Consider the following 27,985-nt stretch of genomic DNA (forward strand, 5'->3'; position numbering starts at 1 on the left):
AGCAACGCTGCGGCCAATGGGGGCGCGGAGTGGCGGGGCGCGGAGGGGGGATTGGAAGGCGGGCGCTGCTGGGATCGACGCCGCGCATGCGTAGGCAGGAGGGAGGGAAGCGGAGAGGCAGGCGAGCTCGGGGCGGCAGAGCTTTGGGCAGCAAGCGGCAGAGCAGCAGTCCAGCCGGGTTGGGACGCCCCGCCCTCTCTCCCGCAGCAGGTGGGACCCGGCTGGAGCAGGTCTGGACTTGATCTTTGCTTCTATGGGGCGAAAAGGGGCAGAGGAGGGGAGGAAGCACGTGGGAAATGGGAGGCATTGGCGGTGGCATGCCAGTCAGTGGGTGGGAAGGGGGCAAGGGAGGGGGAGGAGATCTGGTTGCTGTGAGTTTTCCGGGGTCTGTAGCCATGTTCCAGAAGCATTCTCTCCTGATGTTTCGCCCACATCTATGGCAGGCATCCTCAGAGGTTATGAGGTCTGTTGGAAACTAGGCAAGTAGGGTTTATATATCTGTGGAAGGTCCAGGGTGGGAGAAAGAACTCTTGTCTGCTTGAGACATGTGTGAATGTTGCAATTAATCACCTTGATTAGTGTTGATTGGCCTTGCAGCTTCAAAGCTTAGCTGATTCCTGTGTTGGGAAGTGTTAGCTGGCCCTGATTGTTTCATGTCTGTAATTCATCTGTTTTCAGAGTATTGTTCTTTATTTACTCTCCCAATTTTAGAGTTTTTTTTAAAATGCTGTAAATAAAGTAAATAAAGAACAACAGGGGAATTCTAGACAGGAAACAATCAGGGCCAGTTAGCACTTTTCAACAAAGGATTCCCCCGGTCAGGAACCAGCCAGGCCTTGAAGCTGCAAGGCCATTCAGTGCTACTCAAGGTGATTAATTGCAACATTTAGACCTGCCTCAAACTGTCAACCCACCCTGGGCCTTCCACAGATATATGAACCCCACTTGCCTGGTTTCCAACAGACCGCACAACCTCTGAGGATGCCTGCCATAGATGCAGGTGAAACATTGGGAGAGAATGCTTCTGGAACATGGCCATACAGCCCAGAAAAGTCACAGCCACCCAGTGATTTGGCCATGAAAGCCTTCGACAACACGAGGAGATTGACACTTCTGTAGGAGGGGGCATTGCATAGGATGAGGTCACAGACATCCAGGGGTGTTCTCTCGTGCACAGTCTGGGCCAAGAGTGTGCTAGTGTGTCTACACTGTAGAATGAATGCACTTCAGCTGTCATGGCTTCATGCTATGGAAGCCTGGGGGGTGTGCAGTTTGGCAGAGAAAGCTCACAACCTTGTAACTTCACAGGGGGCATCTTCATTGTGGAATCAATGCAGTTTGACACCCTATTTCACTGCTGTGGCTCAATGGAATCAATGTTTACCAAGCTCAGCTGGTGCTAGACTTTTGATATGTTTGATATGTTTTAATCGTTGAAAGACTATTTTAATTGATATGTACAGTAGAGTCACCTTGATTAGCATTCAAAAGCCTTGCAGGTTCAAAGTCTGGTTGAGTCCTACCTGGGGAGAATTCTTTGTTGGGAGGTGTTAGCCTGCCCTGATTGTTTCCTGTCTGGAATTCCCCTGTTTTCAGAGTGTTGTTCTTTATTCACTGTCCTGATTTTAGAGTTTTTAAAATACTTGTAGCCATATTTTGTTCATTTTCCAGACATGAAACAATCCGGGCCAGTTAATACTTCCCAACAAAGGATTTCCCCAGGTAGGAATCAGCCAGGACTTAAAGCTGCAAGGCTTTCTAGTACCAATCAAGGTGATTAATTGCAACATTCATGCTTGCCTCCAACAGACAAGAGTTCTTTCTCCCACTCTGGGCTTCCACAGGTATATAAACCTCACTTGCTTAGTTTCCAATATACCTCACAACCTCTGAGGATGACAAAAACTCACATCCCGAAAAACGTACAGCAACCCACCATTTGATTGCTCAACAGTATGGGATCCTGGGAGTTGTAATTTGCTGAAGCAACAGCACTTTTTGGCAGAGAAGGCAAAAAGCATTGCAAAACTCTGACTCCTATGATTCCACAGCGCAGAGCCCTGGCAGTTCAGGTGGTGTCAAACTGGATTGATGCTCCAGTGTAGATGCACCCCAAGTCACCCGGCTCAAAATTTTCAAAACCCGTGGATTCTTTGATCTTGCTTGTGGTGCATCTGCACATTGTAGAATGCATACAGTTTGACATCACTTTAACTGCCATGACTCAGTGCTATGACATACTAGGAGTTAGAGTTTGATGCAAAGCACTTTTCAGCAGCGAAGGCGAAAGGCTTTGTAAAACTGCAACTCCCGGGATTTGATAGCATTGAGCCATGGTAGTCAAAGTGGTGTCAAACTGCATTAAATCTACAGTTTTGACTTACCCTTGGTTTCCCAAAATCTTCATCCTTTATCGCTATTCATATTTTTGTTAATTGCTACCAAGCCTGACTTAAAGCGACCTTAAACCTATGCGTCTTTTTTAAAAATCTGCCATCGAGTCCACTTAAGAATGGTCTTTCCAATTCAGGGTCCTGTGACGTTTCTTAGTTCCCCTGATTATATAACAATGCATATGTTTATATTAAGGGGCAGAATGTGAAAAAGCTTCTCAAAAGGGAGGCTATAAATGCTAAAGAGGGTGACAGGCATTCTGGGCATGGGAAGGATTGAGGCCATTGATTGAAGTGGAAAAGGCATTCTAAAAACAGAGCTGTCCGCAAGCGTTAGAAACCTGCTGGTTGGTGGAGTGTGAAAAGGCATCGGGCGTATAGCAGTCTAGGCAATGTGTGGAAATAATACCCTGTGTTGCTTGCACATTTTACTTGCAGTCCGTTGCATTTATGTGTGTATACAGTCCTCCCTACCCATGGATTTTGTAGCCACAGATAGGTCCATGCTTTGTAAATATTCAGAAGAGAATCCAGAAAGCAAAACTTTGATTTTGCGATTTAATTTACAGGATACACTTTTATTATGTCACTGTATATACAGTAGAGTCTCACTTATCAAACATAAATGGGCTGGCAGAACATTGGGTAAGCAAAAATGTTGGATCATAGAATAGTAGAGTTGGAAGAGACCTCATGGGCCATCTAGTCCAACCCCCCGCTAAGAAGCAGGAAATCGCATTCAAAGCACCCCCGACAGCTGGCCATCCAGCCTCTGCTTAAAAGCTTCCAAGGAAGGAGCCTCCACCACAGTCCGGGGGAGAGAGTTCCACTGCCGAACAGCCCTCACAGTGAGGAAGTTCTTCCTGATGTTCAGGTGGAATCTCCTTTCCTGTAGTTTGAAGCCATTGTTCCGTGTCCTAGTCTGCAGGGCAGCCGAAAATAAGCTTGCTCCCTCCTGCCTATGACTTCCCCTCACGTATTTGTACATGGCTATCATGTCTCCTCTCAGCCTTCTCTTCTGCAGGCTAAACATGCCCAGCTCTTTAAGCCGCTCCTCATAGGGCTTGTTCTCCAGACCCTTAATCATTTTAGTCGCCCTCCTCTGGACGCTTTCCAGCTTGTCAACATCTCCCTTCATCTGCGGTGCCCAAAATTGGACACAGTATTCCAGGTGTGGTCTGACCAAGGCAGAATAGAGGGGGAGCATGACTTCCCTGGATCTAGACGCTATTCCTCTATTGATGCAGGCCAAAATCCCATTGGCTTTTTTAGGTGCCGCATCACATTGTAGGCTCATGTTTAACTTATTGTCCACGAGGACTCCAAGGTCTTTTTCGCACACACTGCTGTCAAGCCAGGCGTCCCCCATTCTGTATCTTTGATTTCCATTTTTTCTGCCGAAGTGAAGTATCTTGCATTTGTCCCTGTTGAACTTCATTTTGTTAGTTTCAGCCCATCTCTCTAGTCTGTCAAGATCGTTTTGAATTCTGCTCCTGTCTTCTGGAGTGTTAGCAAGATAATAAGGAGGAATTAAGGAAAAGCCTATTAAACGTCAAATTATGTTATGATTTACAAATTAGGCACTAAAACATCATGCTTTACAAAAAATCAACAGAAAAAGCAATTCAATACATGATAACGTTATGTAATAATTACCGTAATTTATGAATTTAGCACCAAAACATCGCAATGTATTGAAAACATTGACTACAAAAACACTGACTTACTAAAAGGCAGACTACATTGGATAATACAGAACGTTGGCTAAGTGTAACTCTACTGCAATTGGATTTGAGCGTTTATGGACTTTTGTATCCTGGAATCAAACTGCAACAGATACTAAAGGCACTGTATTTGTGAATGTGAGACAGTAAACTACATTTCATACTACTTTGTGTAACAACATTAACTCTGTTTCTATTTATCACCTTCCCAGAAGTTTTCAAATAATCTGGACTACTCAGTAGTCTGCTTGATCATATAAAAATGTGTTTCCCCCACTCCCTCTACTTCATTACCTATTGAAATTGGTAACATATAGGTTTGTTGGCACTTGGAAGACTTGGCATGTTTTATTTGGCATAAGCTTTCAGAATGAAGCTCAAATAAAATATGTAAGTCTTGGAGGTGCCAGAAAACGTTTTCCACTGAAACAAATGTAGTTGGGCTATACCTCTGGAAACTGATGTTGAAGTATATTTGATTAACCATTGCTTACGTTTCATAGGGATCCATGCCATACCAGTTGTTTTCTAGCCCAACTTGTTCATTTTGCAGAGTATAATCCTTGCAGGTTCCAACGTGCATATTTATTGCCAGATTCCTTGAAGCCATCAGAAAAAGGCATGCACCGGATTTTCTAGTTTGTTTACAGTTTTCAGACTGAGGCTTAAGGCTCACATGATATGATCTGTTTTGCTCAGAAAGCTACCTGACCTTATGGTACAAGAGATTCAAAACCATTTGTCTTTGTTCATTCAGATTTGCGACACTATTCAAGATTTCTTGCTTTGTTAGCTAGCTCAGTGGGGAAAAAATATTTAGCAACATTTCACTGTTTGGGAAAAATTAATGTAAATGAAATTGTTATGCTTTCTAAGCATATTTTTAATAGTCTCATCTTTTTAAAAGGGGTTTTCAGATCTTTGTCAATGCTGACTCATGTCAGAGTAATTGCCCAAGAGACACAAAAATTGTATATTCTCACTCCATCATCCCTTTAGTATTAATGGTTCCCAAAGCATCCAATTCCTATCTTAAGGAAAAGTATGAACAGGAGAAAAAAAATAAAACATTGTTAAGATTTTTGTAAAGAGTCTGCAGAGTTGCATAATTGACTTCTGCAGCCCCTTAAACCACCCTTTTCAAAATGGGTTTTGTTTCATCCAGTAACATAGCTGTCTGTGAAGGGGATTACTTTGCCAAATGAATGGCTTAAGCTTTTATAAACACCCTCCACAATCTAATCTTAGAACATGATTCCCCAAGCCCTTTCTAGTTATACTGCATTTGTGCCGAGAAAAAAAAAATTGGAATAAAGTTTCTAGATGCAGTTGATGTTGTTTGAAACCACATTGACTGAATTCTGTTCAATATTTGAGTGGTATATGATGCTCCTGTGAAAAGGGCTTAGTATGTGTAAGAACGTGGACATACCTCAAATTGGTGACACAGCATGTGATAAATTGAAAGGCCAGATGGCCTAATGTGATTGCACTGTCATGCTGCAGAAGCCTATTTATCTTCTGCCACTTAATTCTGAACTAGCTTGTTGCTTACTTTAAAATAGGGTCTTAAAAAACCCTTTGTCAAGTCTAAATAAATTATAACATGGTATGATGTATGACAGCCGTTGAACAGGCTGGTAGTCTTACACTGTGCCAAATTTTTGAGATCCTCATTGTTTTAAATCTATGGAAATGAAATGCACAGCCCACTTAGTCTAAATCCCACACTAAGTTTATCTGTGTTCACTCTCAAAAACTCTTATTCCTGAGAAGAACAGTCCAGGCATTAATCCGAAAAGCATGAGACAGCAATGTTGAAGCAATAAAATCCTGCATAATTTAAAAAGTGCCTACCACAGGTGGCTAATTAAAATACAATGCAGCAATGTTTAATTTAGGATGGATTTTTTGCTGGTATTGTTTAATTCAAAAGTTATTTTGGATTCTGTTGAGGAATCAAACGTTTAGCTTGCAATACAGTCAGCCCTCAGTTTTTGTTGAGGTTGAAGTTATAGTAAAGCAAGAGTAGAAAAAAACATGGAGAGAAAGTCTCTTTTTTCTGACAACAGGAAAAATTGTTAACTTCCATCAGCAGACCTAGATTCTCTCAAAATCTAGAAGTTTTTTTTCTCTCTAGGAATTTCTAAGTTCTCCAGTGTCATCTTCTTTGAGAAGAGCCATCGAGTCTCCTTGTAGAACGTAACGATTCCTAGAAAGAACATATTAATCATGTCTGCAAAGAATCAAAACTACAAAAACCAAACCTGCAAATGTGAAGGGTTGACTATACTGTCCTTTCTTAAGACATAGCTGGACACTGTGTGAGCCACAGAGAAGATCTTTTCCCATGTTCCCACCAAATGTACCTAGTAAGGGACTGGGATGTAGAGAAATGCACACAGGCTTGTTTTTCTTCCAGGGCAAATTGAATTCTGTCTATATATGTCTGTCTGTCTATATATCTTGGCTGTATGTACACATTTGCATATGCACAACATAATGCCCACTGGGTTGATACTGCTTCTCTTGATTGCTGCCTGTGATTATACCTCACCCACTGATTTGTAAATGCCTCGTGTCTCTTGCCTTTCCCCCCAGTCTCCTGCAGTCATCCCTATCATTACAGACACACAAAAACATATAGAAATTGGAATTTGTCCTACAGCCATGTAGGTAATATGCAGTGCCACTCAAGAGCTGCTAGCAAAGGAAGCCTGAATTCTCACTACATATGCAGATTAGTATGCTTTCTCATAGATGTTGCTTTAACACATTGTTTTTACAGAATCCTCTTCTTCTGCCTCTTAATCATTTTGTAATCATTTTAATAAAATTCTTAATTTGGTAGCTCATCTGCAGCTACTATGTTTCCGGAAAGACAGGAAGTTCTTGAGTTTATCCTTTTTTTTGTTTCAAGCTACACCTGGTCCTTGCTCCCTGTGTTAAAGGCAACATTAGCCACTATTTCTCATTATTAAGAAGCATTAATGTGTGTATCCCCTTTAAATGCATTGGAATAAGCAGGGAACTATGTGAATATGTGAAAGCAAAAAGCATACAAAGAGGAAAATTTTATCAACTGATATTTAAAATTAAGGAGAGAAACACATAGGTTCATACACACCATCTCTCTCTCACACACACATATGGTAAATAAAGACCTGGGTTATTTTAAAATGTGTTAGGTCCCTTCCACCTAGTTGAATAAAATCCCACGTTTTCTGCTTTGAACTGGAATATATGGCAGTGTGGACTCAGATATCCCAGTTAAAAGCAGATATTGTGGGATTTTCTGCCTTGATATTCTGGGTTATGTGGCTGTGTGGAAGGGCCCTTAGTTTTATCCTGAGTAAAGATCTGACATTGTTCCAGGAGGGAGGGCGCATCGGGTGACATGTAGCCGTTCAAGCTGGAATAAATCTGAATGTTAATCCCATGTGGGTCAGGCTTTAATATTGCCTCTTCTATGTTTATGAAATTGCTAATGCATGAAATTGATTCAAGAACATCAACATTGGATCAAGATGATGATGATGGTGATAATAATAATAATAATAATTCTGTATCAGCTTTGTAGTACAATTTGTATCCACAGGAGATACATTTCTAAACTTACCATGGAAACAAGGCCCCATGGATAATAGCAAGTCCTTTTGAAATGAAAAACTTCCACCAGCAGTTGGCATCAAGTTACCCTGGAGGACCTAGAACATTTCTAGAAAGGTGTGCTCTGTAGGAATTTGTTAGGTCCTCTAGGATAACTGTATGGTAACTTCCAGTGGGAGCATGCCATATAACTGCTTGGAGAATGTAGAAAATTCTTAGGGAAGGCATGCTAGATGTGGGTAGGTGAAATCATGAGTGCCAGTCCTATGAGTACTTGGATTGAACTATATTGATGGCTGGGAGTCAATTAACAAGGATTATTTTTGAAGATAACCGCAATATTTTTGTTTATATGAATTGCTGTACTCGTCGTTTCTTTTGGAAAAAAAATAGATTATTGATAGCATTGTCCCTTTTCCTTTTATGACACCTGAAAATGTTTCTTCTCTCACTGTGTTGATCCTGGGGGGATTCTATGAATTGCACGTATAGGTTTCTGATTTGGTTACAACATATAAAGCCTTTATACTGCCTTTAGTAGGCTTCTTGTTATATAGAGGTTGGTTTAATTCTGTCCCCCCCCCCCCCCCCCCCCCCCGGGCAATCTCCTTATAGAAGTGTTAGCATCCTTGTCTGTAATTTACTTAACCATATTACACTAAAATATCCTCTTGTTTCACACATCTCTAAACATTTGTCTAATCTCATGAATCTGTAAATCCATAACATAGCTTTAACTGAGCAGAATGTCTTGATTTAAATACACTTGTTAATCCAAAACGTTCTTGCTATTTTAGGAGATGCTTACGTAGGAGATTTATCTCTCACTGGTCATAATGCTGCTCTGGCGAAACCGTTGATCAGGTACTCTGGATGTGTTAGTTGCTATGGGAGACTGGAACACTATCGCAGTGCCAGCACCGTTGTCAGGTAAGTCATTCAAGCCAGAATGTGAAATCTGGCCATGCTTAATGTAGGGGAGCGAATTATGACAAAAACCACAGCAATTCCTAGGCAAGGAGACTAGACATCTGTGCATAACACAGCTAACTTGATCTTTAACATGAGCAAGGCTTGTAATATACTTTTCTTTACAATCTTTGTTGTATACTTTTGTCATAAGCTCTGTGCATTCACGTAACAATCAGTGGTGAATATATTGCCATAACTTTTTGCTTAGGAAAAGAAAGTTCAGAGAAAAAGTCCATCTGCCTAAAATAAATTGTTGTATTAAGTATATGTGAGGAAGGATGTTCTTACTTACTTTATTCTTAACCAGATACTATAGTCGATAGTAATGTGGAATTTAAAAGTTCTGAAAAATAGGGTTCAATGTGTAGTCATCTTTTACTTGATCTATGTAATTTTAATAATAATAATAATAATAATAATAATAATAATAATAATAATAATAATAACTTTATTTTTATACCCTGCCTCTATCTCCCCAAAGGGGACTCAGGCGGCTTACATGGGGCCAAGCCCGAATAAAAACAATAGCAATATAAAACACAACAATAGACAAAAGACATGCACAATTATAAAATTTTAAACATTTAGTTTAAATAGTTACAATATATACTTGTGTATAAATCAAACTTGTGTGGAAATTGAGGACAGGTTTTATGGCCAGAATAATGGATGTTGATATGATCTATGGATAAGTCAATGGTAAAAGTTTTCAGAATTCATTTTGCAGAGGCAGTGGAAATACTACATGAAGACAAAAAGGCCTCCACTACTATATCAGTTAGGGTGCAGTATTACCTCTTAAATTAAATGTTCTCGTCCAAGCCAGAAGTGACACTGCAGGAGGGTGAGTAGAGGTGGTCAGTGCTTTTTTAGCTTCTCCCGGGATGCACTAATGCAGCAGGGAAGGGGAATGGTGAGCAGACTGAGGATCCAAATAGAAGCAGAGGACGTGAGAAGGCGAGACCAATGGACAGGCAGAGATCTTGATGGGTCCTAGATTGGAGAAGGAGTTGGGAGATACATTCTCTTTATTACTTCTGTAGCCATAAGGAATTGTTCTTGAGGCAGGTAAGTGCATAGCAAAGGGGAGCTGCTTGCTGCTGCCCCCCCCCCCCTTTCTTACTTGGGCCAGAAGTGGCATTCCAGTGAGGTGAATGGAGGGGGGGGGGCAGGACTTTTTTCAGGTTCTCTCAACCCCTGCTAATCTTCTCTTTGTTTGTGGAAGAGCCAAAGAGTTGCTGCCACAAAGAGGAGAAAGTAGGAGTTTGGTACCTTTTCTCCAGATTTTCCTGCTACCCAATAGGTTATGATCTTAACAGGTCATACCAATAGTCCAATAATAGCTGCGGCCATGAAAGGGAGATGGGAGAGTTTTTTTCAGGTTCTTCTGTCCCTCTGTAACTTTCCTGCTTTGGCAAGCAAGCACCAATGGGGAGAGATGTGAAGAGTGGGTTTTTTCAAGTTCTCCTGGGACAGATTACTGTGGAAGTTTAGTCCATCACTGGAGAACCTCAAAGAAGCACTGACCAACCCCCTTTGTTCTTCCCGCTGCAGCAGGGAAATGTGGAAAACCCACCACCACCACTTCAGTTTTTATGTTTAGACTAGGAGCGATGCTGTGGCAAGGAGGGTAGAAAGGGTCGGTGTTTTCCAGGTTACTTTGACTCATGGATAATACGACCTAGATTTTTTGTGTTATTTTCTGCCCCAAAACATCCGACATATACATGAGTGTGTGCGGTAGTCTGCAGCCATCTTGTCTAGTATAATGTTTTTCTATGTGTGTGATTCTTATTTCTGACTTATTCTGGAATATCTTGCTTTTTCTCCTCTAGATAATACAACTCCTTGGTATACCTCAACCAAAACCATGTCCCCATCAAGTTTAAGTTTGCAGCGAGTGTTGTACTCACCACTGCCTTTGTCCAAAAGTGCACACAGCTTTTTCAGTGCCTTCTGCACAGAAGAGAATGTTGAGCAGAGCCTCTCTTATCTTAACAGGGTAAATCAGTTTCTTATGGAAATATACGTATTATTTTTTATATAAATGCAGCTTTCTGAAACTAATCCAGCTTCACTCCTATAGAGAGTGCTGAGATTTAATAGTGTTGTGAATCTGGGCAGAGATTTGTTTAAAACTCTTCCCTCCATTTTCATAGGAGATGACCACACTTGGTTTCCCTTCACTTTATGCTGACCCCAAAGGTAAAGAATTATGTGTGGTATCAGTCCTAAACTGTATGAATGACCTTCTTCTGCTTCACCGTAAAACCCTGCGTGCTCAGGAAGAAACAGAAACTCAGCACCTAAAACTGGGTAGTGATATGGACCACCTGCAGAACTGCTACACTAAATTAAAGGTAAAATTGCCTTTTACAGCACTCCTATTTAATAAATATAACAGAGCTTGTAAGTGCCATAATCAATTGTCCAAAGTAACATAACGAGTGGGAAAAGCTTAATTGTTGAGGGTTGATTGTGAGTGTTCTTTTTCTTCATATAATTTTAAAAAGTTAATTATGCAAATTTGAAGTTTTTTTCAAACATTCCATAATGTCTTTCCCACAAAATCAGCTATGTCAAAAGCCGTTATAATAATTTCAAAGTTGTGCAGGGGTGGAGTATTTAATGATATGTTACATCAGTGGTTCCAAACTGTGTTCCACAGAACTCTAGGGTTCTACAAAAGCATCATAGGGTGCCTGTGAAAAAATCTGTGCCAGAGTATGAAGATCTTATTAAAATTCAATGTACCACTGCTTTAAAACCTAAATTCAAATCCTTTTATTTCAAAACCTATATTATTCAAAACACCCAGGCAATAGTAGTAGATAAAAGAAGAAAAAACTTTGTAGGTTCACAGTGCTTAGGGACAGAGCTAGGGTTCTGTGGAGCGGGGGGGGGGGGGGGGTTATAAAGGGCTCCATGACTGAAATTGTAACTTTCCAGGCTCTGAGGTATACTATATTTGTTCTGTGGAAATGGTTTGTCTAACTGCCCAGATGATATACATTTGAAAAAGGTGGTTTAGTTGTAATACAGAAATATCTGATTAAAAATGTATACTGATGCTTGAGCTTCATTAATTCTTCATTCGTTTCTAAAATAGTTACTAAAACAGTATGCAGGAATCCTAACCAATAATATACAACTTATTCAGAACAAGTACTGGATCAGTACTTGTCCTGTTTTGCTCCAGAAATAACGTTACAACACGGGCAAAAGTAACCGAAAACTACTGGCTTTGTTGCTAATTTATAGCCCTGAGCTCCCAGCACAGATGTTCCTAGAGTGAGGTCTGATTGCTCAGCATTTTTGCTGTGATTCTAGCTGACCTTTTCCTTCTTTTGCCCTTCATCCTTCTAAAAATGTAGGGATTTGTCATATGTCTTCCTCGCCTTCTCCTTCTCCCTCAACGCTTGGCCCCAAATCCCCAAGTGCTACCTTTTCAGCCTCCTGTTTTACCTCCTCCTCCTCCTTAGAAGAGTAGCCCACAACAGTACTAAATTATTTTCACACTTGGGGCCCTTCTACACTGCCATATAAAATCCAGATTGTCATCTTTGAAGTGGATTATATGGCAGTGTGGACGAATATAATCCAGTTCACAGCAAATAATGTGGATTATCTGCTTTAATAATCTGGATTATATGGCAGTGTAGAATAGACCTTAGTTCCTTTTTAATTTTGTGATACTTGAGTCCAGTCAACTTGAACACATGTGTGGTGGAGAAACTACCATTTTCTAAGCCCTTTTGGCTTCCGTTTGCCAGGACAGGAGCTAGTGGTAGGCAACTAGTTTTTTTTATATTTTCTTTTGATTATGTTCAGAGAGAGAGAATTGAAATGTGTTGGGTGAGCAACCCCATCCTGAACTCTATAGATTCTTGATCATTCTCAATTCTACCATTTTGACCCCTCCTCTGACATACTGCATTTCTTCAGCTCTAAAATACACCCCCCCCCCCCAAATAAGCATATCTAAAAACGGGGTGCATCTTAGAATTGCAGATGTATCTTAGGTATTTTTGTTGGTGATAATATTGGAATTAGGGTGCATCTTACAGTTCATGACTTCTTACAGTTGAAGACATGCGGTAGTTGTCCCAGAGGTGGAAAACTCTTGTACCACTTAAGGACCATCTCTGAGGTCTTTTAGGAGCCATATCACAACTACCACTGGTATTAATTTTGTACCCCACCTTCCCCCAAATCTGGGGTCCCTTCTACACTTCATCATATAAAACCCAGATTATCTGCTTTGAACAGGATTATATGGCAGTGTAGTCTCATATAATCCAGTTCAAAACATAATGTGGACTATCTGCTTTGATAATCTGGATTATATGCAGTGTAGAAGGGCTAGGCCTCAGGACAACTTGAACTGAACTCTTCACTAAATGCAACCCAGTGAATCATCCAGATTGTTAATTTTTAGGGAAGAAATGGCAAATTCTTCTGTTTTGCATACAGAACTGTTCCAGTGCTTCAAATAACCAAAAAGCTATGATTTCCTGCCGTTCTGTGGAATGTCTATTTATATTATTCATCATACATCCACTGAACAGTATTTTTTTGGATGGGTATTTTCAAGTAAAGAGATACTTCGTTAGTTTGGATTTGAGTTCATAATCAATGACATGAAAACCAATGAGAGGCCAAGCAGCACCACTCAGAGCACATTGTGGGCACATAAATGGTCTTCTACTCTGGTATCAGACTGCAGCAATCTGTGGAGCCTCCTGGTGGTGAGCACTGGGTAGTTATATCAGAATATAGGACTGATTTAGTCTATACAGGGCGGTGACAGGGAGCTCTGGTGTGGACTGGTCCATGCGGTCACAAAGAGTTGGAAATGACTAAATGACTGAGCAGCAGCAGACAAGCAAATGAAGCTAATTAAGGACTCACTTGAAGGAGAATATAATACTTATGCCCTATGTGCCAGACCTGGGAGAAATACAGAGTTTGGAAATTGTCAAAATTAATTTTTCAGCATTAATTTACATTCATTAAAATCTCAAACAGAATTACTTTTTAAAGTTTCCTTAATGCTTTAATGTCAATTAATTAAATCGTTGCCATTATTTAGCAAGTTAATGCTAACACATGCCATTACTAAAACAGTTTCTATAGTCAGCCTGCCAGTGACATCAGAGGAACTCCAAAGATGATTTTAATTTACTGTATAGAACTGATCAGATGCATAGTTTACTTTCCAAAATAGAATTTTATTTTATTATTTGAGGTTTTTCTCATCTACTGATACATCAGCTAACTTGTTTAGGATATCTTTTTTATGCCAGCACACTTTTGCTGAGTAAAGAACCAGCTCTTCTCTTATAATTGGCACACCATTTAGCTTCCCTATGAGCCACACTAAAAGCCAATAATTTATCTTATACCAAATTATATTGCCTTGGAGTATGGTGGAATCTCAGACCCCTTATACACTGTCCTTATATCCCAGGATCTGATCTCATATTATCTGCTTATACTAGATTATATGGCAGTGGAGACTCATATAATCAATTTCCCGGGATATGAGGACAGTATAGACGCGACCTCATTATTTGGAGGTTTTAAAGCAGAGACTGGATGGGTGTGCTTTGATTTGAGTTTATGCCTGGCAGGGGTTTGGACTGAGGCTCCCTTCTACACTGTCCTTATATCCCAGAATCTGATCTGAACTGGATTATTTGAGTCTACATTGCCAAATAATCTGGGATTAGCAGATAATCTGAGATCAGATCCTGGAATATAAAAGTAGAAATTGTGTAGAAGGGGCCTAAATGGCTCCTGAAGTGTCTTACAACTCCATGATTTTATGAAATGGAAAAAAAACATTTATTTAAATCTAAAATTGTGTTTCAGACAATTACTTATGAGATGAGGTTTCCCTGTTATGTCTATTCTTTGTGCCTTCATAGTACTTGCACTTGCTTTCATTTATGGCAGTACTATGGTAGGTACACAAAAGACTCTTTGAAATGCAGCAACAGTTCTGTGAATCCTCTATGAAACACACTCTGGCTGCACCAGTGATAATAATATAATATAATAATAAAACCTTATTTCTAGACTGCCCTCTCTCCCTGAAGGGACTCAGGGTGTTTTACAGACACAAAAAAGGCAAACATTCAATGTCTCAAATGAGTACAAACAAATACAAAAATAATACAGGATAACCCACAGTAACAACAGTAAATTTACAACGGAAGAATTAAGCATCAAAATGAAAATGTAATAGAAACAATCCAATAAAATATAATAAACTAAAACATGGGTGAAACATTACAACATATATCTTAAAAGCAATTAAAATACAATTACATTAAAAATGGCTAACACCAATGTTCATTTAAGATGTATCATAGCAGCCTTATAATACAAGTGCGTTAGCCAGCATTCCAGTGGATTAAAATGCCCTAAAATGCACCATCCTACTTCTGCCCAGACAGTGAAGTCTTGAAAACAGAAAATTATTTTCTCTTGATTGTACAAGAGAACTCCAGTAATGCAGTACTATGGAGACTGTATATATTGTTCTCCTTAAAGGGACCAACAAATGGAGGAAAGGCATCTTCTCCTTCTCAGGCTGTACTAGGTTTCCTCACTGGCCACTCTGAGCCTGTTGTTAATGGCTGTTTTAAAAGACAGAAGGAGATGGAAATTGTTTTGCAGCTCATACTTTATTCAGTTCACTGCATGAGGAATGTTGTGCTACTATTCTAGTGACATAAGATCCAACCTCTTATTCAGTCACAAGTGTGTATGATTTCAGTGTCTGAAAACAGTAATTGCAGTGGTTCAATAATAGAAAATATGTGTTAGATTTTTCTAGTATGTACTAAAAGTGAATTATGGATATTTCTTTTTTGTTTTTTTAACAGGAGCAGCTGGAAACATCTAGAAGAGAAATTGTTGGGCTCCAGGAAAGGGATAGGCAGCTGCAGTGCAAAAACAAGAATCTGCACCAGCTACTTAAAAGTGAGAAAGATGAGGTCAGTTGCATGGTACTGATAAACTTTGATAGACTGGGTGGGTTTTGTAAGTAAGTACTTCTAGTCTTTAATTTCACAGGAATACCACTAAATGAGGGGTGACTGAAACTTGTGCTTGCAGCAGTCCTGTGTGATCATAAAGCAACCCAATTTCTATGCTAGTTCATGTGGCATTCACAATACTGGCATTACTGACTCTTTCCTTCTGCAACTCCTGATTCAGTGCTGACAGTTTTTTAATGAAATGTGTCTGGAAAGAGTAATCATGGAAAAAAACCTTAATCATGCCCTTCTGAAAAATTGTGTCATTCTGGTTTTTCATTGTACGTAGATTTCTGCATAGGCTAATTATTTGAAGTTCTTGGTATATATGCATTCAAAAGTTTCTTATATCCGTACTTTTCCTGACGGATAAGAATTAGTATCAAAATATTTATTTAAAAATATATGTGTTCTAGGTGCAGAAATTACAGAATATTGTTGCAAGCCGAGCGACCCAGTACAATCATGATATGAAGCGGAAAGAAAGGGAATACAACAAACTGAAAGAGCGCTTTCATCAACTCCTTATGAATAAAAAGGATAAGAAAATAGGTAGAACTTCTGATTTGTTACTAGGTGGAGATGGGGATGTGGGCACTTGCTTCTTATTTTAATTCCAAGTTAACATTTTGTGTGTCTCAGCTGTTCTTATGGCGCGTCATACAGGGAGCGGACAACTCCCATGTTACGGCAGCTCCACTGGCTGCCGGTCTGCTTCTGGGCTAAATACAAAGTGCTGGTCATTACATACAAAGCCTAAACAATTCAGGTCTGGGCTATTTAACTAACCACATATCCACAACCATGTCTCAAATGTGGTTGGTGAAAACTAAAAGGGGGCCTTCTCTGTGATCGCTCCTTTCCTTTGCAACTCCCTTCCTATGAAGCTTAAAACAGCCCCATCAGTCCTCTCCTTCAAGAAGCAATTAAAAACATTCTTCTGCACATTGGTTCTTGGGGAGGAAGATGATTAGCTTCTTATGTTTTTATCTTGACTGACGATGTGGACACTGACTACATTGCCTTAACTTATTGGAGAACCACGTTTTATATCTATATTTTAAACAGATTTTACCAGGCTGTTGTGCACTTTATGAGGTCAGTTGATGACATGTTTTAGCCTAAGTTAATTTATCTGGATTATTTTAATTGTTTGTTTCTAATTGTTTATTGATTTGTTTTATTACTATTGTTTTGTTTTTATTGCTACGGAATTGAATATTTTCCATCTTTGGTTTTGGAAGCCGCCCTGAGTCCCTTAGTGGGAGAGAGGCCAGGTTAAAAATAAAGTTTTATTATTAGCTTTATTATTGTTCATCTTTACCCAAATGTGTGGCAGAACTCAAAGATAAATAAAAATACAGGGAAGGATGAGGCGTGGGGAACTAGAAGTCCTGCGTTCTGGTCTTTACATCAAGGGAAATAACTTCTAACAATTAACTGCTTGCAGAATGTTGTAGGTAACTATTTGGCCCTACAGGGATACTTCTGCTCAGTCAGCTCTGAAGAGAATAAGATCCTTATCATGCTGCTCAATGTTTTTTGGTTATGGGAAGGAGAAGGACTGAAGCCTCCCATTTCTTACTTTCTGAAATATTCCCAAACTATAGGATTAAATTTTGGATTAAACCCACAAAAAGTGATACCTTACATGGCCAATCAATATGCACAAAAAGTATAATAAAAGCTTTCAAAGCTGAACTGGCTTCTTCAACAAGCAAAAGATGTTTAGAAATTGTACACGAGAAGAAAAGAAAAGTGATGTTATCGGAGTCACAGGTCTGAGTAAAGCTCATCTGTTATAGTCCCAAAAAGTTTCCTTGACAAGATTTGTTCAGAAGGGATTGCCTTTGTTTTTTTCTGAGGTTGAGAGAATGTAACTTGCCCAAGGCTACTCAGGACCCTTCCATACTGCCACATAATCCAGTTCTAAGCAGATAATATGGATTTTATATGACAGTGTAGAAGGGATCTCAGTGGGTTTCCATTGTTGACTGTGATCTCCATAGCCATAGCCCAGTGCTCAAACTACTGAATTTGCTATAACATCCTAATTGGGGAGATGCATTGGAAGGAGAGCAGATGGTAACAATTGACTTGAGTTATATCAAAAGTAAAACAGCAGATGCTGACATATCAGTGCCTCTTTAAACTGGACTAAATAATGACATTGTCCCATGCAGCATGGCATCATTATGGATGGCGTGAGAGATCCTTTAACATTCATTTCTCTCTTTGTTGTAGCTATGGATGTTCTTAACTATGTAGGAAGAGTTGATGGCAAGAGAGGTGCATGGAGAACGGGGAAGACTGAAGCCCGGTAAAATGGTTACTACAAAGCTTTTTTGTTTCTGTTTTTGCATGCTGTAGTACATTTCATGTTTGGTTATTTGAATGTTTTTCTTCCAGAAATGAAGAAGAAATGTATAAAGCTCTCCTAAATGATTACGAACAGCGCCAGAAACAGCTTCTGGTGGAAAATGCTGAGCTGAAAAAGCTACTCCAGCAAATGAAGAAAGAAATAATTTCTCTCTTACCACCACAGAAGCAGAAACCAAAAGAGAAGACGGAAGATGACAATGGGACTGTAAGTTTGTGCATGTATCTCACATATGTTACAAACATCTTTAGAACAGGATTGCATTGCAAGAAGTTGCCTTACAAGTTGTTGTAAACCTATTCATTATTTTCTCAGTGGTTTGTTTCAGATTAGTGTATTTAACTAATTTAATTAAATATTTATACATCATCTTTCTGGATCGAAAACATGCCATGTCAAATGAATTAGAGATTAAATGTGATCAAACTTTAACATTAAGAATACACCATAGACAAAGCTTTCCCCCCCATTGGTGTTATTGAAATTACAATCAATGGCATCTTATAATTGAAGAAATAATGGTATATTAAAATGCAAAATAAATCAACAGTCTGCTCTCTTAACATCAGGGAGCACCAACGTGAATGAAGTTAAGTAGCAGTTTGTTTTAGCAGTCTTGAAATATTGCTATGGTTTGCCAATACTCTTTACTTGTAGGGTTTTTTAACCTGTAGGTGCTGTCAGACATGGAGGAGGACCCTGGAGAAGCAAATAAAGAGAATGTATGGGAACTTTCTTGTGAAACAGTGCGCGAACAGCTAGCTAACAGCATTAGGAAACAGTGGAGAATGCTGAAAAATCATGTTGAAAACCTGGATAACCAAGGTAAAACTGAGAGCTGAGTTATACGTGTGACACTTGTAATTTCATATTGATTGAGTACTGACGTTATTTGAGAAAAGGTCTAGGAAAGTTTTATGATGCCACATAATTATATGTAGAACAGATCTTTTTTAAACTATGGGTTTAATTAATAATGGTAAATCTATTTTTCCAGTTCCTTCATTATTTCTGGATCCAAACTATGAGAAATACAAGGTTTTGATTACTACAGTTGGAACATTTGGATGGAAAGTTGCATTTACCATAGTGAATTTTCTGCATATAAAGTAACACAGAGGCATGCATTATACAGTAAGAGTCTCACTTATCAAACCTTCGCTCATCCCATGTTCTTTATTATCCAACCCAGTCTTTCTCCCGCCCATAGCTGTTTCTCTAGGCAGCAACACGCAGCGGGCCAACACGCTCAATAACAACACAAGTGCAGCCATGCTCCCAAACATGTGGCAGACTTGTTGCAAAACATGATATTTTGGTGCTTAATTTGTAAAATCATAACATAATTTGACGTTTAATAGGCTTTACCTTAATCCCTCCTTATTATCCAACATTTTCATTTATCCAGTGTTCTGCCGGCCCGTATATGTTGGATAAGCGAGACTCTACTGTACTGCTATAAAAGTGTAAACAGGGAGGTGTTTTTTAAGAAGGTAATCTAGTAAACATATCTTCTTAGAACACCTCAAGAACTTCTTTCTCTGGATGTAATAGAACTATTTATATCTTTGGGGTTGCTTATTTATATAGATGTTGAACATTTTATATATATTTAAACATTCAAAATCTCAACATTTTTAACACAAGAGTACTCATAGCATGTTAACTATCCCAGTTACAATGAAATAACATTTACACAAAAAAAGAGACCTATATCTATATATCTTTTTGTAATCTCACAGTATAAAAGTAAATCTCCCTCTGAGTAAGTAATTAGTTCTTATTTAAAAATAAGTTAAACATGGCACAATCAAGCAAACTGAAGTGAAGCACTTCCAATTCTTGATTTTAGATTTCCACATCTTGATTTTAGCACTATTGAATTCTGCTTCCCAGAAAAGCATTAATGCTTTTCTCAGAAACGGAATCCGACTGTGCTTACCTCAGAACTTTGTCCTTCATTTCACATACCACATTTGTTAAACTTCTCTACTAGGCTTGCTCAAATAATTCGATTTCCCCGTTACCCGTTATTAATTCGTTATTTTCGTTTGTTTTGAAGCAATATACGGCCTTGATTGTCCACACGTCTGGATATCGCGGTTTCGAATCACGAGAGGCTGTTTTTTCTTATTTCGTCGTTTTTTTCGTTAGGAAAAGAAAGCTTTTGCAAATCACCCAAACTCCCACCATTCAGGCCCTTTCCTTTTGCCCCTCAGCAAAAGGGGCGTCACGGGCTCAGCCAATGGGAGGGGGCGAGGGGGAAGGAGGCCGAGGAGGAGGAGGAGGAAGACGGAGGGGGAAAATGGCCGCCGCCGCCGCCTCGCCTCAGCTCAGGCCTGGTGTCTCTCTGTGAGGCGGGAAGGCGGCGGATGGAGCCGGGAATGGAGAGACCGAGAGAGACAGAGAGGGGCCCGGCGGTGAGGTTTTGACGTCTGTGCGAAGCTAGGCAAGTGGGGTTTATATATCTGTGGAAGGTCCAGGGTGGGAGAAAGAACTCTTGTCTGTGGGAGGCAAGTGTGAATGTTGCAATTGGTCACCTTGATTAGCATTGAATAGCCTTGCAGCTTCAAAGCCTGGCTGCTTCCTACCTGGGGGAATCCTTTGTTGGGAGGTATTAGCTGGCCCTGATTGTTTCCTGTCTGGAATTCCCATTTTCTGGGTGTTGTTCTTTTACTGTCCTGATTTTAGCTTTTCTGTAGCTAAAAATGCATATAAAATTGATTCTATAGGGAGGATAAATGATTGGATTTCAACTCCTACAGCTTGGCTTTCTCTGCCAATAATGGTACCCATCTTGGATATTGTAAGGGATTTATTATTATTATTATTATTATTATTATTATTATTATTATTAGACCTTGCTCCCAGGAAGGTGCCTTCGCTGTGGCTCCCAACTTATCTATCTATCTACCTTTCCACATATTCTCCACATTGTGTGTATGTGTATGTATATTATATATACATGAGCCCCGATGGCGAAGTGTGTTAAAGCACTGAGCTGCTGAACTTGCAGACCGAAAGGTCCCAGGTTCAAATCCCGGGAGCAGAGTGAGTGCCCGCTGTTAGCTCCAGCTTCTGCCAACCTAGCAGCTTGAAAACATGCCAATGTGAGTAGATCAATAGGTACCGCTCTGGCGGGAAGGTAATGGCACTCCATGTAGTAATGCCGGCCACATGACCTTGGAGGTGTCTATGGACAACACTGGCTCTTGGGCTTAGAAATGGAGATGAGCACCAACCCCCAGAGTCAGACATGACTGAACTTAACGTCAAGGGATACCTTTACCTTTACCTATACACACACACACACAAACACACACACACATATGCAGGGACTATATATATATATACAGTATATATCACACACACACCAATTTAACAAAGTTTCAGCCACAAAAACAAAGTTTCTGAAGTAGAACAATGACTTTCACAGTAAAGACAACCCAATTTAACAGAAAATAAGACTTTCAAACCAGGAACAGATTTTTGCAATTATTAAAAAATGGTTTATTATAAAAGCTATGAAAATTCGCCAAAAATCAGAGGATAAGGGAAACGTTCCAAATTTTGGTGAGCTATCAGTGTTAAATGTGTTCTACCACTGTACCAAGTTTGAAGAAGATCACTCAAAAAATGAGGGTGGGAGAGTCCTGTAAAGTCCTCTCCCTCTGTGCTGTTTTTGGGAATTGCGCATGCGCGTCCGCCATTAACGAATTAATTTTGAAGATAACGAATTTTCGTTAATTTCGAATTTTTTTGGGGGCAAAATTCGGAAATACCTTCAGAAACGAAACGCTGCCCCCCTCTAGTTTTGAAACGAGTTTAGAATCAAATTTTTCGTGGATCGATCAAGCCTATTCTCTACACATAAAACACAACATGTAATCTTTCATACTTTCTTTATGGCTACCATTATGAATAACTCTATTATTAATGGAAAACACAAAACGGATGTATCATTCCATAGAAGTGCTAGAACAAAGAATGCCTGAGAATGTGTTTTCCCTGAGAAGGACAAAAATGCACATACAGTAGAGTCTCACTTATCCAAGCTAAACGGGCCAGCAGAAGCTTGGATAAGTGAATATCTTGGATAATAAGGAGGGATTAAGGAAAAGCCTATTAAACATCAAATTAGGTTATGATTTTACAAATTAAGCACCAAAACATCATGTTATACAACAAATTTGACAGAAAAGGTAGTTCAATACGCAGTAATGTTATGTTGTAATTACTGTATTTACGAATTTAGCACGAAAATATCATGATATATTGAAAACATTGACTACAAAAATGGCTTGGATAATCCAGAAGCTTGGATAAGCGAGGCTTGGATAAGTGAGACTCTACTGTACTATAAAAAGAAAGTCATACCAAATAAGTTTGGGATTGTTTTTGAATGAGTAACGACTTGATAGCATATCAACAGAGTTTATTAGTTGACAACAACATATATATATCTCAAACAGGGTGACAAATCATAGAAATGTATAGAACCAGGAGTACTACTAGAAATAAAGATTCAATGATTAAATAAAGTAAAGTAAACATAATTTTTTTCAAACTTGTAGTGTCACATGTACATTCTGGATCACTGCACAACAAAGATACAATCTCAAGAGAAGACCATGAACTGGAGGTTGAAAGATTGCAATCAGAAATTCACCAGTGCAAGGAGATGATAAAAACTCAACAACACCTCTTACAGGTAAGCTGTTCATGCACTACGATTAAAAATACACTTCTCTTGAGTGAGTTGTGAGATGTTTTTGGAACACACAAAAATTCTAGAGTTGTGTTCCCCAATCTCACAATTAAATTCTATACCAAGCCTCTTCTTCCATGGAAGAAATGCAGTTTCTCCCCCAAATGGGCCAAACTTGGTAAGAGTGATGGAGAGTAGAGAATTGTGACTTTAGCAATCTCTCCCAGGATCTTCTCGCTCCTTCTGAAAGGCCAGTTGAGGGCCAGCCAATGAGTTTGAACCATGGTTTAAACTCATTTGCTGGCTGACCCCAGACAGTCCCAGATGTAGTTTTCACTCTGGTCGAACACTAGCCTATTTAGACCAATGCAGGTTGGAGGTTCAGTCATTCTCTGCCTGAGCAGCATCCCACCCTTTATTTGGTATTTGTTTAAGCAAACGGTTATAGACCTTGTTTTTGTCACAGTTTTTGTTGAAGCAATTGTCATTGGAAATAGAGCTGAGAGGTATACGGTATTTTCAGGGTACACTACATGTTTGTTAAAGGAAATTCATAATTGGAACTTGGGGAGGGGATATTGGGCAGCCTTATTATCATCTCCAGGACCTCCCTGTGATAGGGGGAGGTGAGTAATATAGGCAGCAGCAGCTTTCAGTCTTCCTTCCCTTTCACTCGTAAGTACAAGACTGGAGTATCGAACTCATCAATCAGCAGGCTGGTTTGGTCAGTGCTTGGATCCTGACCCATGGGAAATAGATCTGAAAGGCATATTTTCAGGGTATATTGGATGTTGATTAGGGAAGCCCCTAATGGGAACTTTGTGAGGGTGTCTGTTATGAAGTAGGCTTGTTGCCATCTCCAGTGCCCCCTGGTGATTGGGACCAACAAGGATGGTGGCAACTCATGTGGTTTCTCCCCTTCACTCCTAAGTATCAGACTAGAAGATTGGGTTGGCAAGATTTACTGCAGCTGCAGCTGGTGATAACCCGCTGTGCTAAAATCTGCTTCTGAATTTATTTTGTATTTCACATCTTATTTGCAGCAGCAGCTAACGTCTCCATGTGATGATGACACCAATATGTTGCTACAGGACTGTTACTTGTTGGAAGAAAAAGAGAGACTGAAGGAGGAATGGAAACTGTTCAGAGAACAAAAGAAGAATTTTGAGAGAGAGCGCAAAAGTTTCACAGATGCTGCTATTAGATTAGGACTTGAGGTACTTAAAAAGTTATATACTTTTTAATGCTGGAGAACAATTATTTTCACACTTTTCAAGCAATCAAGTGTAACTAGTTAACCCTGTTTACTATATTCTAAGATATCGGAATATTGAAAAGAACACGTCTGTAAATACACATTTGACATGTATCGGGGAGTTTCCTATTCTCGGCACAAATCTGTTTAATGTTTACAAATGTACATTTCCAATTCATAGTAGAAATACATCTGTTGTGTGAAGTGTAAAGCAGCCTTTCATTTGCAGCAGGATAATATGAGGACAGTTAATGACCAGTTTCACCAATAATCTGCAGCTTTGTGATACTTTCCCATCTTCTTAAATGTGTATGCCTATCAAAATATGAAAAGTAATGAGACCCGTGTTAACATGTTGTGATAGTCCTTCATTTTCTTTTGGTGCAGAGGAAGGCATTTGAGGAAGACCGTGGAGCTTGGCTGAAGCAACAGTTCTTAAGTATGACTTCTGATCATGGGAAACCTCAGTGTGCCTACTTGGGAAGTAAGACTTCAAAATCACATGCATTACATCATTTCTTCTTCATAAATGTACCTTTTTATAAATAAAGCCATGGTCCTGTTTAAGTTGTAACTTCCCAACTACTCTTTAAGTATAAAAAAATTCACCATATGTTTTGACTTCAGCTCCTAGAAGTCCAAGGCCATATAGCCAGTTGTTAATGATTATGGGAATTGTAGTCCAAAATAATGGAAGGATCACAATTTTCCCCACCCTAAGTTTATATTAGCCATCATATTGTGCAAATTCACTCTTCTTTCTCCACTGACCGTGATGCAGGTATGTGCATTTAATTTCGAAATTATGCTGCTATCTAATGATTACAGCTTCCTTCAATGATTGCAACATGACAGAGTGATCTGACTTACTAATTTCTGAATCTAACAAATGTGACAATACCAGTTTAAGGGCAATAGTGACTCTCCTGGTCAGCGTACCAGCTGGTCTTTTGACCTGATGGATTTTTGTGAATATAAGATCTGTTTTGAGAAATGTTCAGAGGGTTTGACTCCTTAGTTTGGTTGCTTACTGTAGCCTAAGTTTGAGTGCTTGTGGCAAGTACATTTTCAGTATGAAAGTGAGGCAGAGGAAAACTATAAAAGCAGTGTGTTTCATTGGTGTGTCCCCCCTCCCCCGTACCAGCCCTTTCTCCTTTTTTAATACACACCATGGACATGTAGGTTATTACTAATGGCATGTATGTCACTTAAATTCCCTCCTCTCTATTCTGTCATTAGCTGCAATAATTTCCTAAGAACCAATGTTTATCTCACAGATTCAGACTTGGATACTACGCTACCAAATTTCAGACCTTGCCAAAAGAGATTGAACCACTTCTCCAGTGTCCCGAAATGCTCAGATGCTTGTGGGGCAACTCAGCGTGTTTATGAAAACAGGTACTTTCATCCCCTCCTGAACCAAGAATTTAATATGCTTGAGAACCTTGAACTAACTTAGGTGGAGGCTTTCAGTACCTGAATTGTGCTTGGAAACAAGTTGCATACTCTCTTTGCACATTATTTTTACTGGCTAGTGTGTCATCATTTCTGCACTGTACTGCCAAAACTTGGTAATTCAGCAGTGATTTTGGTGTTTGGTGAGAGCCGAAAAGCTTAGAGCACTGGTTCTCAACCTGTGGATCCCCAGGTGTTTTGACTTGCAACTCCGAGAAAACCCAGCCAGTCTACCAGCTGTTAGGATTTCTGAGAGTTAAAGGCCAAAACATCTGGGGACCCATAGGTTGAGAATCACTGGCATAGAGCCTATAGGGTGCTTGTTACCACTCCTGAACTAGATGGCAATCTAAATTAAATTATTTTTGTGTGGTTTATGTCTCAGAGTCAACAGCTTCAGCAGCTCAGGCTGTCAAGTCCCATATTTACAAAGTACTATAGTCCAGTGCTTGTTAAGTTATCTGAGGAGTGGAAGGGATCAGGATTTTTTTCTCATTTTTCTGAGGACTGATGTCACGTTTGTACCCCTAGACTAGAATTGTTGATTTCTTTCCTGGAAAATTCCCAGGTATTGCATCAGTCCATGAACCATCACATTAAGCAAGTCTGCTCTAGTTCATAGAGTTGATATGGACCAGGATGGCTTTTGCAGTGCTTTTGCGGGTATATATTTCATCAGGTCCTCCATTACACTTCCATTTGCGGAGCTGTGATTGAAAACACAGCCCAACCCAAAAATATTCTTGGTGTCTTGTTTTTTAAGCATGTTCTGTGGTTATTTGGGGTTCTGATTCAAAAAAATGTATTAAATAGACTGCACCAACTGTAGTTTCTTAGATACAATCAATCTTAGTGACTTAAATGAAGAGCAAGGTGAAACATTGCACCAAGACATAAAAACTTTGGAAGCCAGGTGGGATATACACATGATGGCAAACTGGAATTGTATGCGGGATTGTCCTGGCAGATCCCACTCGCAGAAGTCTAATAAAAGGAGCTTGTGTGTCAAGTGACTGGAAAGTTTGTATCAGACATCTGTGCTTTTGGTATGAAATAGGAAGATTTTCATGTAGTATACTTTTAATTTTTAATACATTTCCTTCATGCTTAAAAATCTTAATTTAAACATTCAAATATCCTGATTTTTTGTGGGCGAGCAGAGTGAAGAGTGGTATACAGCATATACAGATAGGGGGGAAATGGTGCCAGTTTTGGAAGTCAAATATGCCCAGAAACAGGTATAACATTAGGGGTACCAAAATGTTGGTTAGCCAATGAAATGTTTTGCAGAATTTGTAATCTATTAAAACAGGATGGAGACTACTAGCCTTATCTTTCTGCTTGCCATGGGCAGCTTTTTGTTTTTGTGGCGCTGAGGGGATAAGAAAAACTGGAATTGATACTATGCTGCTGTAAATAGTTGATCAAGTTTTTGGTTCGGGAATTGGGTCTCGCCAGTGGTGCAAGGGATTGCTTTTTCACTATATCATATGTTTGTGTTTATGACATATAGGAATGCTGATTTTTTTTGTATATACATTTGTTTTTCCCTAGTTCAAGTGCTCCTCTAGACAAAACAACTGAAGACCGAAAACTGAACCACATGAGGAGGGAGCAGCTGAGAAAGATACAGACTTGTGATGCCAGCTGTGTTGTGCAAAGAAATGCAGACAGTTTTCACACTTTGCTACCAGCAAACCTAGGCACAGAGCGGATGGACCCTTCGCCTTAGATTTTATAACCTCTTTCTGTTTGCAGACTTACCTATAAACTTTCTGACTTAGTGAAACAGGGTGTGATGAGTGAAATCCAATCAATGCTGGTGATAGCTGTTTTTACTGAATGTGTGGCTTTTTAGGATCGATACTGTTCCACCTCTTTCTTATCTGTAGTCAAGGCTATAAAAAAAGATCTTCGGATACACGTTTATTCTTAAAACAGAAATGTAGTTCTTTAACTGAAGTAACGAATGTACAAATCTTCAGACAATGAAATGCTTCAGCTTTGTTTTTTATACCTTCAGGCAAAAGCAGCACTTTTAGCACTAGTTTGAAGATTAAATATTTGCTTGTATCTCAAGTGTAACTGACATGGAAACCTTTTCTCTTTAACTTGAATGTACAGTATATTGTAGACCATTGCCATGGCGAGTTCTATATTTATTGTGTGATTTCAGATTACCTCTTTTTGTATCTCTTAAAGAAGCAAAGCCTTAGCTTTCAGACAGATGAATTTTAAAGAGTTATGTGACAATGCCATGAAATAAAATGTACAGATAAAAAAATCATAGTATATTACGTGTCAATCATAGCTGTGCTTTTTTATTGTGATACTGTGTTTACAAGCGAAGGTGGTTGGTTTTTTTTAAAAGCGATTATTTCAGTCAAAAGACAAAGTCTTCTTAAAATGCAGCAGCAAAATAAATATATTTGCAAAATATGGA

The 27,985-nt window shown here is 39.3% G+C and overlaps 1 protein-coding gene across 3 annotated transcripts; it reads left to right on the top strand.

Moving 5' to 3' along the window:
* The first annotated feature begins 76 nt into the window (after positions 1 to 76).
* Positions 77 to 27,985, top strand: ssx2ip (SSX family member 2 interacting protein). 3 transcript variants are annotated; one of them, XM_008114175.3, is made up of 14 exons: positions 77 to 230; positions 8,524 to 8,656; positions 10,534 to 10,700; positions 10,858 to 11,058; positions 15,592 to 15,702; positions 16,161 to 16,296; positions 17,989 to 18,064; positions 18,154 to 18,331; positions 18,799 to 18,949; positions 22,699 to 22,835; positions 23,876 to 24,049; positions 24,475 to 24,571; positions 25,365 to 25,485; positions 27,097 to 27,985. In XM_008114175.3, exons 2-14 carry the CDS (start codon positions 8,614 to 8,616, stop codon positions 27,272 to 27,274), a joined length of 1,770 nt encoding a protein of 589 aa, XP_008112382.1. In that variant the 5' UTR covers positions 77 to 230; positions 8,524 to 8,613; the 3' UTR covers positions 27,275 to 27,985. The 3 variants fall into 3 exon arrangements, with proteins under 3 accessions (XP_008112382.1, XP_008112384.1, XP_008112383.1); XM_008114177.3 differs by having other exon boundaries at positions 23,879 to 24,049; XM_008114176.3 differs by having other exon boundaries at positions 89 to 210.

This window comes from Anolis carolinensis, chromosome 4 (assembly GCF_035594765.1).
Source record: "Anolis carolinensis isolate JA03-04 chromosome 4, rAnoCar3.1.pri, whole genome shotgun sequence".
In the NCBI taxonomy this organism is placed as follows: Eukaryota; Metazoa; Chordata; class Lepidosauria; order Squamata; family Dactyloidae; genus Anolis; species Anolis carolinensis.